At 38.8% G+C, this 18,228-nt stretch overlaps 1 protein-coding gene across 1 annotated transcript in view; it reads right to left on the minus strand.

Moving 5' to 3' along the window:
* The window catches only part of LOC113233213, a 57,612-nt gene that overhangs the window by 37,014 nt on the left and 2,370 nt on the right, over positions 1 to 18,228 (minus strand). The window contains exons 2-3 of the mRNA XM_026468252.1: positions 3,752 to 3,798; positions 1,906 to 2,263 (exon numbers count right to left, since the gene is read on the minus strand). Of these exons, the coding sequence (XP_026324037.1) occupies positions 1,906 to 2,051 (146 nt within the window). The 5' untranslated portion in view covers positions 2,052 to 2,263; positions 3,752 to 3,798. The remainder of the gene's footprint in view (positions 1 to 1,905; positions 2,264 to 3,751; positions 3,799 to 18,228) is intronic.

Genomic DNA, 18,228 nt, shown 5'->3' on the forward strand with positions numbered 1-18,228 from the left:
AAATTTAATTAAAAACTACGATGACAACGCGGCAACCAAACTTGCCTGCGGCCAAGTGCGGGGTAGTGTGGGTTACTAAATGGCTCGTGGGCGAAATTTATTGATTAGTGTGTCCACGCACACTGTGTTTGCCGTCACAGTGACGGTTGTTTGATGAACAGCCAGGTCACTTACCCGACAAACACACATTACCCACTAGTCGGTGGAAGGCGCGAAAGCATTTAATGGATCTTCATGGAATCCCTTAAAAAGGGTCAAATTGTAAATTGAAATTGTTATAATTCGGAATCGATAAAACAGTGAAAGGCGTGGTGGTTATTGCGTAAGCGCGAGTGGCGAGATCCACTGCGTATTACGCAACTGCGGTCTAGAGTTCTAGAATCAGGTATTTCGATTTACGGCCAGTGGAGTTTGTGTTGCATAATTCACATCATTACAACTATGTCTAATGTAAGCCCCTCTTCTATATCACGCTGCTGGCCCATCAATGCGATAAATATATTATTATTTTATTAACCACGGTTATTCCACTCCACCGCTACCCATAAATTTGACCGGCGTCAGATCATCGTGGCGAAAATTTGTTTTATATTAATGAAGTATCAGCTTCTTTGTGAATTATTTTGCTGCCACCGTGGCCGAACGGTTACCGTACCGACTGCCACGCAGAGGTCCTAGGTTCGATTCCCGGGCCGGGAGAAATAATTGTATGGCCTACATTTACTTCTCTCGTGTAATTTGTGTTTGTCTATGGGTGTGTCCATGGCACCCGCGACACAGGGTTTCCCTAGTGCGGGGCTATGTTGAGTATGTGCGTTATTATTATTATTATTATATTATTTGTGGACCGATTTTGATGATTTTTTTTATGATATTTGTTATATTTCAATACAATATTTCCATATAATTAAAATTATTTACATTCCTTCCGGTACATCCCGTTGTTATTTGACTTGCTTAAGAGATAATTCATTAATTTAATTATTTATTGTAAAGTACCTATATACTTGGTAAAGTACAAGTTAAAGCGTAAAAAACGTAGAATATTAATACAAAGTGTGTTTTAAAAAATACTGTTTTTAAACACCTGAAATAAGTATGTCACGCCGATCACGCCGCAGACGGTCGATAAAAATACAAGTTTATAGTGCCAACAGGATTAATTTCTTTTCATTATGCACCTTCTTCATATTCTTTATTTAGTCTTTGTCTTTCCGTGATCTTTTTAATCATCATCAAACAACTAATTAGAAAGAACACCAATTAAATGTGTTATAAGTTTACTCAGAGCCCCATGTAGTATTATAGACAGACATAAATTACAAGATATTATCACGGCGAGGCATGAGCCGTACGTGTCAGGTTCATGAATTTTCATGAACCGGCGACCTTTGCTTGTACCTGGAATATTTAGCAGATCCTGCGGGTTGTATCGTTTGCCTATTCGACTTATCGATAGAGCAAAAACAAGTCCGCCATCGAGCAAAATTTGCCAATCGACCGAACACAACAAACAGGTTTTGGTATCAGGTTTTTCTTCGACAAATGTTCTTCCATACGTCCTTTTATTAGCCTCGACAATTACAAATAGTCCTAAGCTAGCTCCTCTTTATGGATCTTAAGGCCATTTGGCAAAGTGACTCGGATTATGACGCAACCTTACCCAATCCCTGTAAACAGATAACTGTAGACGCCAATTCTGCTTAGAACGGTAAGGCAAAATAACGCTTCGTAATAGTCAGATGTATATCAAGTGTGACAAGAGATTTGTACGTCAAGATGAAGGATAGACTTTTGTGCACTGAAAGTATCAAATGATCGTATTATTAGACTCTGGTACATTTTGACAAAGTTTACTTAACCGTCAAGTCTGCCATAATATCTGAGAAATGGTTGAAAACTGACCTGCTAGAGTGTTCCTGGAAGTTCCCGCCGTCGAGTAGACGGACCTTGGCGAAGAGCACGGCCGAGACGAAGGGCACTTCTGTGAGCTCCTCGAGACAGCACTGCACCTCGAACTTGTAGCGCTTCTTCTTGGTCATGAACGCCATGACGCCGCACACATCGGCCCGACCGTCGCCGGCCAAGACCGGACGGACTACCGCGGACCCCTCGCAGTTAACACTAAGCGTATCACTCACTAGCACTTCACTTCACATGTGTGTTTTGCAACGCACTTGTAAATGAATCAGAATGTCAGGTAAACAGGTACAAGAAGTCGCTGGCGCGTGAGTCGCGCGCGCGCATCGTAGCCCTCGTTAGCCTGCAACAAAATTAACGACTTAGTACATTTAGATAGTCGGAATGTTTTTCAGATAACGCTAATGAAGGAACATCAGTTTCTCATTGTTGCGTAAGAAGTCGCGATTGTTTGTCTTTGTCACGCCGTGTCGTGGCGGAGCTCTGCTATCCACAAGTAGGCAAGGTTAGTTTTTAAAAGCATTACATGATGTGTGATATCAAACCCTACTATAAATTTTACCAATCGTGGGCAAATATAATGTACGCAATGCTCAAGTTCGCATCGCGCAATACAATAACAGTAGTAACAAGCTCTCTACGACACGATAAATATTTGTTCCAATGGTTGACAATTCAATTTCTTTGTAAAGGTTTACAACGGTGTACAAATTCCTGAGGTGCCGTTCCAGAGAGAGTTTTCTATTGAATGCCGAATCGCAATCGACGTATTGAATGATGGGATTGCGAGTGTAGATCGACTCGAGCCGCGTGTGCGTCGGCCGCGTGAGCGATCAGAAGAGTGATGGTTTGATATCGAGAAACCTTCGCCAGTGCGCGACGCGCGTATGCCAACAAGAGAGATTAGCGTGAATCCGACCAAGTGCACTTCCATATAAAGTGAAAAATTATTTGGTAAATATAGTCGAACCATAGCATACTTGATTGATTTCGAGCAAGAGCGGCTTGTAATGTCTCTTGAGAAACATCAAATGAATGATGATTTGAAAAAAGTAATTACGACGAAAAGTGGACTCAGAAAAATTAAATCAAGGATTAGCAGGTGCTTATGATTATTAGGAGGCTTTTTCGCTCATCTTGCAAATGCGATAAACAGCTAGTCATTTACCTAGAAAATAATTTTGATTTAGCACAAAATAACGCTCCTACGTGGAACCGTACCGGATCTCGATAAGGCGTCGCGTCGCGAGGACACCGAGCTGGCATTGTACCACCGATCGCTAAAAAAGTAACAAGCGCGACGTGGTTTTTGTACAGTCCACGTAACAGATCTTATCGCTGCGATATACATGTATCTTTTCGTTAAATTCCATAAAGATTGTTTACTTCCTGTACACACATTGATAAAATATTATGCTCCTCGTTTTGCCAGTATTTTTAAAATCCTTACTCGTTTATTCGGCGATCCTGGTGGCATTGTATTGAAAGGTTTGTGGGAGAATAAAAATAAAACATTGCGAATGTTCCCAGTCAAGAGCAATTAGTATCGCAAAGATCTTATCGCTTCACAGATACAATATCCCGGTCCGCATGTTTCTGTCAATAACTTCGCATTCGAACGAAAAGAATAATGTGCAATATTTGTATTTAGGAAGTATTAAAGAAGAATATTTACGTATTAAATTTTTTGGCATGGTTTTCCTTGATGAATGGCAAAGAAGCACTCAAAACAACGCAATAATAAAATTGAATAAATATGTAACAGTAAATAAAGTAACATCTAAATAACGTTCAGAATATTGAATGTGATTAATAGAAAAGGGAAACTTACAATGTTACAAGCATGGAAGACCCGCCGGCTAAACGTATTCACATCGCCTGAAACAAAAGTGATGCCAATGTGAGCTTTTGAAACTTCACTGCAATCTAATATCTAGTTCCCGTGCATGCAGTGGCGATTAAAACGAAACTGAGATATGAGAATACACGAAACATGAGATAATTTTGAGAGAACTGTGTCAAAAGTTGTAATAAAGTCGATTAATGTCTCGAGTGCAGAATTTGAGAAGTAAAAACGGCCAATTAAATGCATCACGCGAACCGCAATAATGAGCAACCTTCGCGCTTCGCGTGCTCCGTCCGACTGGCTCCAGATTAACAATTTTAAAGGAAAATATTTTCAATTTCAAACGCTCATTACAAGTGCTTAAAGTAATCACCGCTCTGATATTAATAGCATAGTAATTGACATCGACGGGTATATGTCTATCAAAAAAAGCGACGCACACGTCTAACACTACGTTTGAAGGAAAAAAAACTATCAATTAACCAATTGCTGTGATTAAACCAAAGCAGCGACCTTCGCGGAACGTTGCGTGCGCGCAATTGACCTGTCAATTCATCACAGGGCACAGGTTACAAACAGTTCGCACCTCGCCCAGTCGTGAAAAACACTTAATTTGGTAATTCACTGTGAGTTACAACAGTCCAATGATACCATGCTTTAACTTAGATGATGTTGGAGTTTTTTCCCTGCGCAATGTGGTGGATGAGTCATTCCTTAGCAATTGAATTGAATAAAATTTTATACCAATAAAGTTGATCGAAAAATTATACTGCAATACGATGAGCAGAAAAACGCATCGGTGCATTACTTCCCGATATTGTCTCGTTTCGATCACAATGTTCTTAATTGAATCGACTCGCTATTGCCGCTCTGAGTTAGGGAAAGAATTCGCAAACATGTACCGCATAATGCGGCGAAAAACATTTCCAGATTAGATCGATTGACGTCATGGTGCCGAACACTTCTTGAGCACCTTCAATAAACTAACAACGTCTGATATAAAGCAGCTAGTGCTAGGTGCGTTCCCGATGGGCGCGCTGGCTCGCCGCCAACGAGAGGCGCTATCATCGGTGTGAGTGTCGCTTCGTCTAGAGCCCTGCAGAGCATCTTAAGGTAAATTGGCTATGTTTACGTCTTGATATTATGTACTAACTTGTTTATGCGCACAGATTATCTTTGTACATTGAATATCCCAAGTCAGCAAAAAAGTAACCCTCTGTGCCCTTGAAATATCAGTCAAAATGACACAGATATGATCTTAAAGTATTCTAGTAATGGTTATCAGGAGAATGCTGTAAAAATATCTCAGATACGGGTCTGGTTATTGGAGTGGGAAAAGCAACGACGACGAAACGAGGCGTTATCGTCGGATGGCGGCGGCGTCGGCGACGTACATACTACACCATACAAATGGGTACGAATTATACTAATGGGCTTGACAAGAGCTACAAAAATTATGCACAGATAACTTGATTACCCTCGCATTACAAATAAGCGCAAATATGATATTTTTAGCGTCCTAAAAATGCTCAATTAAACAGATATGTTGAAAACACTTCTCAGAAAATGTTCCTATAACTTGCGAATGCGAGGTAAAATAAAGAGGGAAACCGAATATGTTATTCGAGGAAAACAAATATGTGGTCTATCGAAATTTCGAACCATATTTCCAACATTGTGTAACTGTAGGTACTAGGTACAGAATGCTCGGGTCTTTGTTTACTTGAAGACAATACATTATTTGAGGAGTGACATATTCAAAACATTGCCAATCTTTGCCCGAATGCTAACAAAACCAGTTGATACCTAAGGTTGATACCACAATTAGGGAATTTAAAACAACTGATTCACCGACTCGTAAAAAAACTCTCATTTCAGTAAAATATAACGTCAATTAATTGAGGTTGCGCTTCGCGACACGACCACCTATAATAGGTCAGTGCTCTTTTTCTTACTTTTGTAACAAAGCACTTAAGCGTAGTGACTTCATTTCCATGGTTGGACGTTTTATTGTGGCACTTTTTCTTTTATCAGTTTCAGTGGGTAACCTATCACAAACTCGAACTTATTTTTTCCGAAATAACGTTTCTTCGAATTTTCATTTCCCCGAATTATAACGAAATCGTTGTTCTTTCATGTTTAACGCAAAGACACGATTAGGTTCGGTTAGGGGGTTAGGTTAGGTTAAATTAGGTTTAAAATAAAAAACTATTTCCTCTTAATATTACTTTCGAGGTTATGAAAATTCGAGCAAACGTCATTTCCGACTTCTGATAGGTAACCGTTTCAGTCTGTCTTGGGTCGAAGAAACAATCTGCAGTCCGGCAAAATGTCTTAAAAAAAGTAAACCAGGAATCCCTTTTTCCAGTGAAGATGTTCATTCACGAAGGAACGTGATTGTCCGCCGGTCACGCTCCGTCGCGTCGCGCCAAATCATCGAAGTGTTGCTGATCCCATGCCGATCAATTCACATCGGAACCGAGACACGACTTGCAATATTCGATATGCTCTTAAAAATAACAATAAAGATCTAGCAACGAGGTTATAAAATAACGAGTCACGTCGTAATGCCCCAAATTTATTTCAGTGCCAGAAGAATTCTAACACGGGCATGCACAACAGTCATGTTGGTAAACATTTCGTCCATAATGGTCGACGTAATGAGCAATGCAAGAATGTATAACAAACTTTTCATGATTGCGTGTGCACAGAGAATAGCGGTTTTAAGCTAAAGCATGTTAAGAGGGGCTCGTCGCCGACGAAGGTCATCACTGGAATTGAGAGCAGCGTAGTTTGGTGATAATACGAGATCTTTACCTTACAAGTGATCACAGCGCAGCGGATCAATAGATCGGTCAAAGGGAAAGTACTAACATTGCCTGCTAGCCTTGTGGGCATTATGTAAACATCCATGTTGTTCTAGTACTTTACAGACCCTTGGTCTAAATGGTGAACAACAACGCTGTAAAGCTATTACAGTCGCAACGCACTCGCTACGTTACATCGATTACCCGCGTCCGAAATTGACAAGGAGGGTGACGGCGGGCGCTGCCACCCTTACGTGCAGGGTAAATTATAGACCGAGAAAGTTTTCTTTATTGACAGAGAAGCGATTCTCCATAGATTTACGAAATGTTGCAGTGCAAAGTTTTTGCTTTTACCTTGTCTGTCACTATAAGTCACCATGAAAACGACATTTACTTTTAGTCGTATTGTACGGACTCACAAAAAACCATAATCCGTAGCTTGTCGTTGCTGGCCTGCAATCACAGCAACATCGGCCGAGCAGCAAATTGGCCGCGGACAAAAAGCTAACAATCACCGCCGCCAGCCAAGCGCGTACTTTTTGGGGGAAAAAAATCATGGTCAATGGCAGACAAGTCGGGCATTGTTTTGGTCTAAAACAGATTCAAGCGCTCAATATCCTAGTGGTCACTCAAGGCAGATTCGTAACGTCATGGTCATGTTTTCGTACAATATTCTTTCAATAAGTTGTTCAAAAACGTTATCTTTTTTTGCTTAAGTATTGTGGTAGTGTACCTACATCCTCACATTTCACTGCGCAAATATAAAAATATAATAATTCAGTTGAACCCCAAAGATCCAAGCAAAATAATATTTATATGAAATACTTTGTACAAATAATTATCCTCATTTCATGCGAAATTATTTGTAGGCGAAAACAGCACCGTGACGTACCACCATGACTGAGATCATTACTGGTGATTATTTAAATTATTATTTATCTAAGGTTTAAAGTATATTAATACAACCAACGCTCCGTGGACGAGGGATGTGTTTGCTGTACAAATAAATAAACATATGAATCTAACCATGTTTCGTTTATTGCAAGCAAATGGTAACGGGAAGGCGTTCATCGTGTTTGCAACGCGGAAATCTTTCATAAGAAAACGTAGCTCGCGTCCGTCGTACCGTTTTTATAAGAGCCATAACACAATTCCCAACCACGGCAGTTAGGTGCACTCCATTACAAACTCAAAAGGAAGTATCCTTAATAAAAGACAGTTTTAATCAAAAATAAATTACTAGTACAGATTAGCTGAGATCGAGCTCCTTAAATAAATAAATTCTTCAAATAAAGGTGTATTGAATGAAATCTGCTCGTTTCGCCACAATACCATTTGTTTAAATTTTGCGCGTGCTAATACTACTAATGTACCACTTATCTAAATTGCAATATTTCCAAGCAAAGTGAGTCACAACACATGACCAGTATAATAAACGCCTTATCTTAGTAAATTAAAATTAATTTAGATAAGATTAGACTTATTTCCATTACAAAGAAGGCTCGCTAAGTAAGAATGTCTAACGTATTGCCCCAAGTCCGCATCCAATTGTAGGGTAGTGGGTTTCAATTTCCAAAACGATTCGGTGAACAGCAATGTGGGTAGATATCAGTGGCGAAGACTTCACATAACATGAAACTTATCGGCTTGCTTTAATATGCTAACACACAGATGTAGATCAACAAACGAAACGCCACATTATTTCATGGCACAATTAAGCCGCGCAACGTCTCGTTTCCCTAAACCAACCGCCTGAAAGGTTTGTCGGACGGGGCAAGGCTATCACTGAGTTGCTTTGCCATAAAATACTGCCCTTTTTATTTCTATGAAAAAAACGGCCACATTCCTGTTTCATTACGGAAATATATGTGGCAAATCAATACGATTGAGAGCAAGTTATGAGAGAGTTACGAGCCTAATTAACAAGGACACGTGCAAGTGAGAAAGTGGCAAAGACTTTAAGTTACATTAACGATTTAAACAAGAAACTGAACCGCAAGTGCGACGTCCAGTACGAGTATACGTATAAATGGTAGTACTGGACTATTGGCTATTGTTGAAAATAATGGTTACATCATACGCATTATGATTTTTTATTTTGGTGTGATTGTTTATGAAACTCATTGAGCCACGGTTATAAATCAATACAACAATCGATTTTTTGTTCAAATCTTCTCGGAGTCGGCTATTCTTTTAAAATTATCCACTTTTCGCCGAAGGCGGGTTCTCAAAACTTGACAGGACATCAAATGATCATAATTCCAATCCGACACTTGCATAGGAATTGCGATGTTAATCATTCTCATGCGACTACACTGGAGCGGTTAATGGGACACACGACAGATAATACTGAGTGTTAGAGTGGTGACGAAGCGCCCGCCGCCCGCTCAAAGAATCTTTTGTTCCCTGGCCGGTGCGACAGTACTTACAGTAAGTTCATTAGCGGTTATGATTTATTGTGAAACCGAACTTGTCGGCGATTGAGGTGAACGTTTGTCACATTCTACTATTGTTTCTTAGGTAGTAAAGTGCTTTGGAGACGGTCCATTAGTTAGAACTGTGTCTCTTCAAGTAGGGCCGTGAGCAAACCAGCAAGTTCTCACCATTGGAGGAATGCCAAGATTAACGAGTCGGAAAAGGAAGCGCGGAGACGAATGTTCGTATTTTTTAATTCAAACGTCGCCACCTTTAATATTTGAAATTTCATCCCACTGTAAACATTTGCTTAAAATAACTTTCATTGTCTCCTCACAAAGAATTCAAACATAAAATAAGTGCAGTAATATTATTGGTACTTTCGAAACAGACGTTTAATATAAAAGAACGGTAATAAGCGAGGTGGACACGAGATAAAGAAAAGTTAGTTCCGTGTGAAAAGTGACTGACTACACAACATGAGCAAGTGACCGCGACCGGTCAAGCGAGACTAGCGGGTGCGGTGAGCAGGCGCAGCCGAAGGCACGGGCGGGGTTGCACGCTCCGCTTTGCGAGTGGCGAGTGTTGGCCATAAGCATTTTCCGAGCCAGCAGTTCCAGTGACTCGAATGGCACAATATGATTGTGAAACACGCTACTTGTTTCATGGTGTTATTTGTTACTTAATTTTCATATAATAATCATTGTTTTACTTAATGCTGTTTGACTGTGTTAGAAACAGTGCATAAAACTATTCAAACGATTCGAAATCAATTTAATTAGTCGAAAGTTGATTGCGCTAGCTGTGTGCGCGCCACACGTTAACGGAGCACATGTATTGCATTGGCGTATACTGCAGAGCCGCGACGGAGTCGACCGGGCGATTACAGCCCCGCAGAATTCACGCATTTTTACATTTGTAGCGTAATTATTCGCTTAACACACACACGCATTATGCCCCCGATTTCCTCAGGTGTAGAACCACCAATTAATGTGAAACGGGCTTCCTAATGGACGTTTCGAAAAAGACGCCGCTGTGGCGATTGCACAAAGGATAGGCCGGTTCCATATTACAAAAGTTACATATTTCAATCCGGAAAGCGATATTGAACAATCCTGTCGATTACGTTTATCAAATCAGCGGTAAATAGGAAATTCATTTTCCATTCGAATAAATATGCCTTTTCAAGCAAGACTAGAATACAAATTATGCACAGAAACAAAAATAAAGACGACGCAGGCACTCGACCGAGGACAATGAACAACATGGGCACTTGTACGGTACATATACACATGAAATGATATGATAAGTGCATCGTGATGCTACTCGCCCTAGCCAGACCTGAGCGCGAGCACTCGCTGTTTATAGCTTTACGTTTATTCGCGAAGAGATGTAGATGTACTTCACTTTACAACTTAGGTTTGCCATTGCGGATCATTCGGTTATATTACTTTTCCGAATCATAAGAACCCTATGAATCCATACTATTCCAACTTAATTTTTTGGTCATCTCTGTTATTTTTTTTTTGTTTCTTTATTATTTTTCACAAAATTCGGGGAGCATAATATTGGAAAATAAAATAAGGCTGTTTATATTAAAAACAGAAAATGACCAAAAAATTAAGTTGGCATAGTGTTCATTGGAGGTATCGAAACATACAATGCAATGGCAATTATATACAAAGGAAAAACACCGAGCTATGTTGCAATTGTAACAAAAGTAGACGCAGTTATTAATTAAAGCAAATAATCAACGTAACAAAAGAAAGTTAACGAAATCAAGCATACGTTGACAAGTAATTCAAAAGATACTCCCACTGGCGACAGATTTTTTTTTACAATTTGTTCCGAGTCATCAAACCGCCGTTACGTGCAGTTTTTGCAGCAACTGTATATTGACCGAATTGTTCTGTCGGGGCTAAGCAAACTACATGTCATAGATAAAACGCTGCTGTAAACACGGACAAACATACAAGCGAGTCGAGTGTTGCAGTAGACATTTGGACAATGTACAAAACACATTGAAAACTTTCAACTCACAGTGACTAACATAATAGCGATATCGTAAACACATAAATTCGTAATACTCAATGATAATGCAGAGATTAAATATGATATAGTACAGGTATTATATAGCTACACTTAGGTTAAGAACCTAAAACCAAGCCGTAATCGGTAATCGTAGGTCATTTGACAATGACAGATGGACGAATATATTATGAAGACATTTGTAATGAAAACAGAAATGTTACACATAAAAAAAATATTTATTGTCAAGATCACTTGAAAAAATGTAAGTAACAGTCAAATACAAAGAGGCAATTAAGGGTTCGCTAGTAAAAATTGGATTCGTTTGTTTGATATAATTGGAAATGAAAGTCTCCGCGATGTTCTCACGCGGCGGCGGAGATGGGCGCAGGCAAACAAGGCAGACTTGAGGCAGGGATCGCGCAGGAGAAAAGCGATGGCGGCTCTCGTCTGGTCTAGACGGTAATATTAAACACGCGCGGAGGCGCTGAGGTCGATGACTTCGTGCGCAATTTGGCTGCAAACAATGACGCAGTCACTCGCACTCGTGCGGGGCAACCCACGTACGCTACGAGGGGTGTTCTTCATTAAAAAATACGCTACTTCTAAAAACAATAAAAAGAATACAGAAAGGCACTTCGACAAGTCGTTGTAGCATAAACCTAGAATAAACTCGTCACTGTTCAACCAACTTTTGCAACTCGCACAGCCTTATGCTTGGTTGGCACATTAGTTTCCATTGAGTAGGTATCAAAAATCCATAGCTAACTTCGTTGAATATATATCTTTAGTTTACAATTGTTCAGATAATGCCCGGTGAATTATCCTAGACATCCATAATCTAAAGAGTGCACCAGCAAGTACGAGTTTTTTTTTTTTATAAAGCAGACCTATAAGGTCACATTAACTTGCAAGCATTTGCAGCAGTGGTAAATCGAACGGCGAAATTATGGTAGCTGTGACCTCAACAGATGCTCGCGTCGTGCCTCAGATCACGGTTGTGAGGGCATTGAGCAATTATGAGCAATTTATAATACGTGGGGCGCACTATAAGTATCCGGAATGAATAAGAAAAAAATACTATAAACGGTCAGAAATTAATTCATTGTTTCTCAAAATAGTTTCTGTCAGCGTTAATGCAGTTTTTCATACGATTGAACCAATTTTGAAAACATTTATGCCACTCCTCCGTGACAATCTCTGAAACATATTTTTCATACTCTTCGACAGCCTCTTCAGGTGATGAAAATTGTTGACCGCGTAACTGGTTGTTAATTTTTGGAAATAAATGAAAGTCACAAGGTGCCATGTCGGGACTGTACGCGGGATGGCTCATAAGGTCAGCGTTGTTCACCTGCAAAAATTCATTTGTCTGTCTGGCCGTGTGAGAACTAGCATAATCGTGGTGCAATAATACGGCGTTTACGGTTATTTTTACGGAGTTTGTCAATAACTTTTGGCAAACAAATGGTCGTGTACCAATCACTATTCACGGTACAACGATTCTCCAAAGCAACAGTAGCCACGTGTCCAGTTTTATTAAAAAAAAGAAGCAATCATCCGCTTAGAGGCACTTTGCACGCGCGCCACTTTGGTTGGTTTCGGCTCGTCTTGAAAGACCCATACGCTCGATTGCTGCTTTGTTTTGGGATCGTAACTATAAATCCATGTTTCGTCACCTGTCACTATGTCCCACACCAAATTTGACGCCCCTTCGTTGAATCTGGTAAGCATAGGATTGCACCAAGTGACGCGATCCGTTTTTTGAGTCTCAGTCAAATTGTGTGGGATCCACCGAGAGCACAGGTCTTTCACACCCAAATGTTTGTGTAGTATTGATTGTATTTGACTCATGCCTATTGCCTAAAATTGCCAGAATCTCATGGTATGTCACATGCCTGTCTGTTTTGATCATACGGCACACAGCATCGATGTTTTTGTTGTTCACATCAGTGGACGGGCGACCATCACGAAATTCGTCACCGAGATTCACACGACCGCGTTTGAATTCTGCAAACCAGCTATAAATAGTCGTTTTGCATGGTGTTTCATCGCCAAAAGCAGTTTGAAGCCGAGTGAAGCTACGCTGTTAAATTGCACTTAATGTCGTAGAAAATCATAATACGAAAATTTTCACGAGTTAAATCCTTGGTGATGTACACAATTTCTAAAATGACGCCACAGTGTAAAAACAAGTGACAGTCAGATGAAACAAACTGTATTCTACAGCCAAAGAGTTTCATTTTCAAATGTTGTAATTACTTTTTAAATATTGTTTATGTATGTGGCCAGTTCCGGAAACTTATAGTGCGCTCTATGTACAAATGCTCCAATCTCGTCACATAATTCCAAAGGCTATCGGAAATACCACAAGGAAAACAAGATGTTCATGCCGTTTATAATTATTTTCATTTAGGTACATAATCAGACTTAGCGTCTGTCTCTTAAGCCAGAAAGATTAATTTTCAGACAAAAAAGATTGAATACTGTACAAGGAAGCATTTAACATTGCTGACTACGTCGAAGAGAAACACTTGTTACGAGCGCTGTTAATGAAATATCTTTTAAGTGGCGAGCTGAAACAAAGTGCGCTTTGTGTAAGAGAAGGCGAGTGATAATCACTCGTTCACGGTTAGTTATTTTCATAATTAGACAAAAACGTTATGAGAACACTTGACGTGGATGGTTCCAGCAAGAGCGGTGGCTAGCCACCACCATCTTTCTTCTCTTGCGTTATTTGCTGTCAATTTTTTGAAGTGTAAAAGTTGCATTCGGCATAATGCAAACACATTAAGAGAGATTTACATGACTTCAGCATGTTGCCCTAAAATTACTCAAATTTGAAATGAACGGCTAATTCGGTATAGTTCTTTGTTATAAATCGCCCGGATTATAAATAAAATAATTTAAAAAAATGTCTGATTTTGAACATACTGATGTGATGACGGCAGCCACTTCCTATTCGATAAACGTAAACTTGTTCATCGTGTAACACTGCGAGATACCAGTAGATGTTCGATTAGATCGTTAATATTTTCGTCATAAGGGTCAAGGCGACTGTTCCGATTGTATTTTCTAGCAAACAAAAACATAAATGTAATATTGGCCGAGACGTTAGAGTGATAACGTGGCCTTGTAATAGTTTATCCGAATTCATTTGTGCCAAGAAGAGTGTAAATCTGTAACAAGGCAAGAGTGAAATAATGTAACATAAACATTATAGACGAATATTTGTAGGATATTTGTACCACGACTTTTACAATGTCCAAGACAGGACTGTCGTTTTCAACATTCATTTTGAAGAATATCATATTTGTGAATAACTTCGGACTGGCGACCTAATGAAGAGCTCCATTAATGAGGTACACGTTATAAAGAACGGCTTTAAACAATACGTTTCGTACTGCACTATGTTTCATAGTATTTGCGATGATTTGTGGATCCTGATAGACGTTACCACAAAGTATTTAACACAACTTTATGATGACTCACTAATAACATAGTGTACTTTTAAGATTTCGGTGTTTGCCTGCTTTGATCCAAAGATCAAAGTAACAATCTTCCTCTTCCAATACATGCAAACAATTAATCAATGCTACTTTGATCAAGGTTTAACGGTCGGGGAAATACCAGGAATTGGCAATCGCAAAACGAGTCATTATAAAACTTGGTGCGCAATGGTAATTGATTAATATGTGTGACGGGTCTGGCAAGACAGTCGCGACGGCCTTGGAGCTTTGCGGCCTTCGGCGTGGTACGTGCCTGATTCAGACCTTGGTCGATTATAACTATGGGAGTGCCGCTTTTGGCATTTAAATGCGGCCTGCTTTTAAGATACGGACCTGGTGCGCAAGACTAAATGGGAAAAAGACTTGGCCCCGATGCGATGTGAAGACATTTTGTCACTTCAACGGCGATGATCGATATTTATTTTTTTATGATATCAAGTGACGGGACGAATAATACGATCTGAGGTGCACTGCCACTGCGCCCGTCACCCTGACACATAAGTTAACAAGTCCCATGTGCCTGTAATTTCACCAAAATTTATTACGTTGTTGGTTTCTTTAAGAGAATGGTTACTTACCAATTATTAATAAGGTAGCCACCCTGTTTTCGGTTTATTGCGGAATAAGAATTTATTACCATTTCACAGGTTTTGATGACACGAAACTGAGGAACACTAGCGTTTTGTGGCGGTCGGAGAATTTAGACGTTAACATTTAGAGCACAATCACATCGGATGTAATATGGTTGCAGTTTTTGCCGCCGCCGTCTGTCGTACACACAACCATTACTACACTATGCTATCGTAAAAGGTTTAATATTTCTAACATGGTTATTATACATTCCGAGCTTTTTTCACGTTCACATTTCATGTTCCATCCAAAGTCAAATATTGTTCCTTTGAAAAAACAACAACAAGTGTAGATTGGAAATGAAACGTTTTTCGGATCTAAAATCCCATTATTTGTTTTCAGACAAATGTACGCCAACGCGGTCAGCCGCGAGCATGCGACCTGTAAAGAGCCCGAAAGCTAGCTTTATTTGAAAATAAAAACAGATAATTCCAATGAATACAACGCCAACATTATTTTTTGGTCTATTTCTGTTATTTTCATAAACAGCAAATTTATTTACTAATATTATGTTCCCCGAATTTTGTGAAAAAAAAGAACAAAATACAAAAATCGAAAAAATTTTGTGAAAACAAAACAGAATAGGTCCCAAAGTTAAATTCGCGTAGTGTTCATTGGAGGTATCGAAATATAGATAAGCTATTATAGATCCGAAAAATGAGTTTAATTTCCTACGTGCAGCAATGTTACATTTACTAAGAAAACAAGGAAATTACGACATTTAATATTAAATAAACCTTTTAAGTTTGTAAATGTTAAATATATAGAATATTCGGTGAGTTACAACAACAGTCGTCGTGTGCGACCCGTTACATGCGTGTTTTTAAAATATGCAGCACAACCTTTAGCCACAGTGGTCATTGATATTGACTACACCAATAGGATATTATAAAATTTCGTAGGTTTCAACCTGAATGCACATAGGCGGTGTTTTTAATTTATAATTTAAACACGATATCCATCGTCCAGGGACGTACTTGCCACCTTATCTATTTCTGCTGCCAAGCAGTAATGTTAGCATTACTGAGTTCCGGTTTTGAAAGGTGCTTATGAAGTTACAGGCACATGGGACTTGTCAACTTATGTCTTAGAGTGACGGACGCAGTGGGAGTGCCCCCACAGTTCGTTATGGTTTAAAGCTCTGAGTGGCATTGCAACTGTTATGGACAGGCGTGTCGCTTTCCAACAGACGCACGACTTGTTCGTCCCATCACTTGGTAGCATAAAAATAAAATAATTTCCTCACCACAAATTAAGGCGTAACAATATTCGCTGTGAATAAACGAGCCTATTAATATTTTACACTTATCAGTGCATAATAAAATTTTATAGTTCAGTTAATGTTTAACAATTAATGCTAATAAAATATATCAGTTTCGGCAACGCAGCGATAAGAGGCGGATGCCAACGGCCAATGGCGTCACGCCTCGCGCAACGCAGACCTGTGAGCGTGCAAGTTGAACTGCAAGTTCGGCAGTGACACTTGCAGTCATCAAATGCATATGAATGCTGATAAAGACAAAGTAAACATGCTACTATTTCTGATTGTGATGCTCCAAGTTTTTGCTTTTAATAGGTGACATCACAAACTTTACATTCAGACACAGAATTTTACATTCTTTACAATGTACAGTACACACAGTATGCATTAATAAAAAATAAATGTGTGTGATTTTTTTAAATTAACATTAGCTGAGGCAATGGAGCAATTAATTGCGGGCGAAACTCAATATTCTCATTGTTAGTTGGAGTGAAGAAGAGATCTTAGTTAAATTTTATGTCAGAAAAAAATGTTATAGCTAGTTACAGTGGACTTCATAAGCTTCTGAGATATGATAGATGTACCAAAATGCACAGGTCATTTAAAATACGCTAAGGTATATTATTATGTACCTGTTTGGAATCAGCGCCACACACAGTAAATTTTGACCAGTGCCTATAGATACAGTTATTAATTGAATACAATCTATAACATTTGGCAATGTAAATTTTTTAAGTTTTTATTGAATACCACAATGTTTCACCATGATATTCAATTATTTTTGTAAAATTGCTTCACTAGTTTGTTATAATTATTAATACAAAGATTGAACACTGAGAAAAATATTTCGATCCGGCTGGATTTGAACCAGCGTCTTCTAGCAAACCACGCTACGCCAACTAAGTAACGGAACAAACCAACGGACCTTATGAATTTTTCTATGTGCTTGTGGGTCATTCCAGCGAAAATGACACCATGATTCAAAAAATAAATTACACAATTTGGTTTTAATTGTATGACTAGAATACGCCCAATAAATCAAATCATTAGAAATAAATGAGATATTTCGGATATTGTACAACTATTGTATTTTTTGTCGTCATTAACGCAGCTATAGTGCTGTCGTCTATAGTGTCGTATATATATTTAATCCTATAATGTTACCAATTTTTGTGGTTACTGTGCGTCTTTCTAAAACAGTTATTACTGTCAAAGAAAATACAATTTAGGAATTTTAAAACAGTGATAAGTGATTGCATGGAAGCATATATGGTGAGGAGTTATTAAAGTTTCAATAAATACTGATTACAAGTCCAACCCGTCACAATGAAACATATATATTTTTATTTTAACCAATAAATATGCAATCAATTGGCATTTGGTTTTGTAAAAGTAACAATTATGGTAAGGGTCATTATTTTGGCTTGGTTGGGCATTGCGCACGTAAATAGGAATGCAAATATTAATATTTGAAAATGTGTCCCACCCGTCTCAGGGATGGGTGGGACACACTTCTAAACGTTTTTACTTTTAATAAATGTTTGTATATTCATGGATTTCAGTTTTTACGATGTTTACTAGGTGTAACAGTTGCTTTAATTTCGGAGTTTAATATTTGAGATGTTAAATTGTGACGATTGGGACACCATTTTGTGACAGATGGGACAAGTTACATTTGAATACATGGAATTAAAAAATACACGGTTTTTATGTAGATCCATTATTTGTAAGCAAATGTTTTACATTTCTTCTCATAATTAAGACATTTTAACACATAAAAAAAAAAACAATTAAAAACTGACAATATTTTTC

The sequence above is a fragment of the Hyposmocoma kahamanoa genome, unplaced genomic scaffold, assembly GCF_003589595.1.
Source record: "Hyposmocoma kahamanoa isolate Upper Pololo Valley unplaced genomic scaffold, ASM358959v1 78, whole genome shotgun sequence".
Classification (NCBI taxonomy): domain Eukaryota; kingdom Metazoa; phylum Arthropoda; class Insecta; order Lepidoptera; family Cosmopterigidae; genus Hyposmocoma; species Hyposmocoma kahamanoa.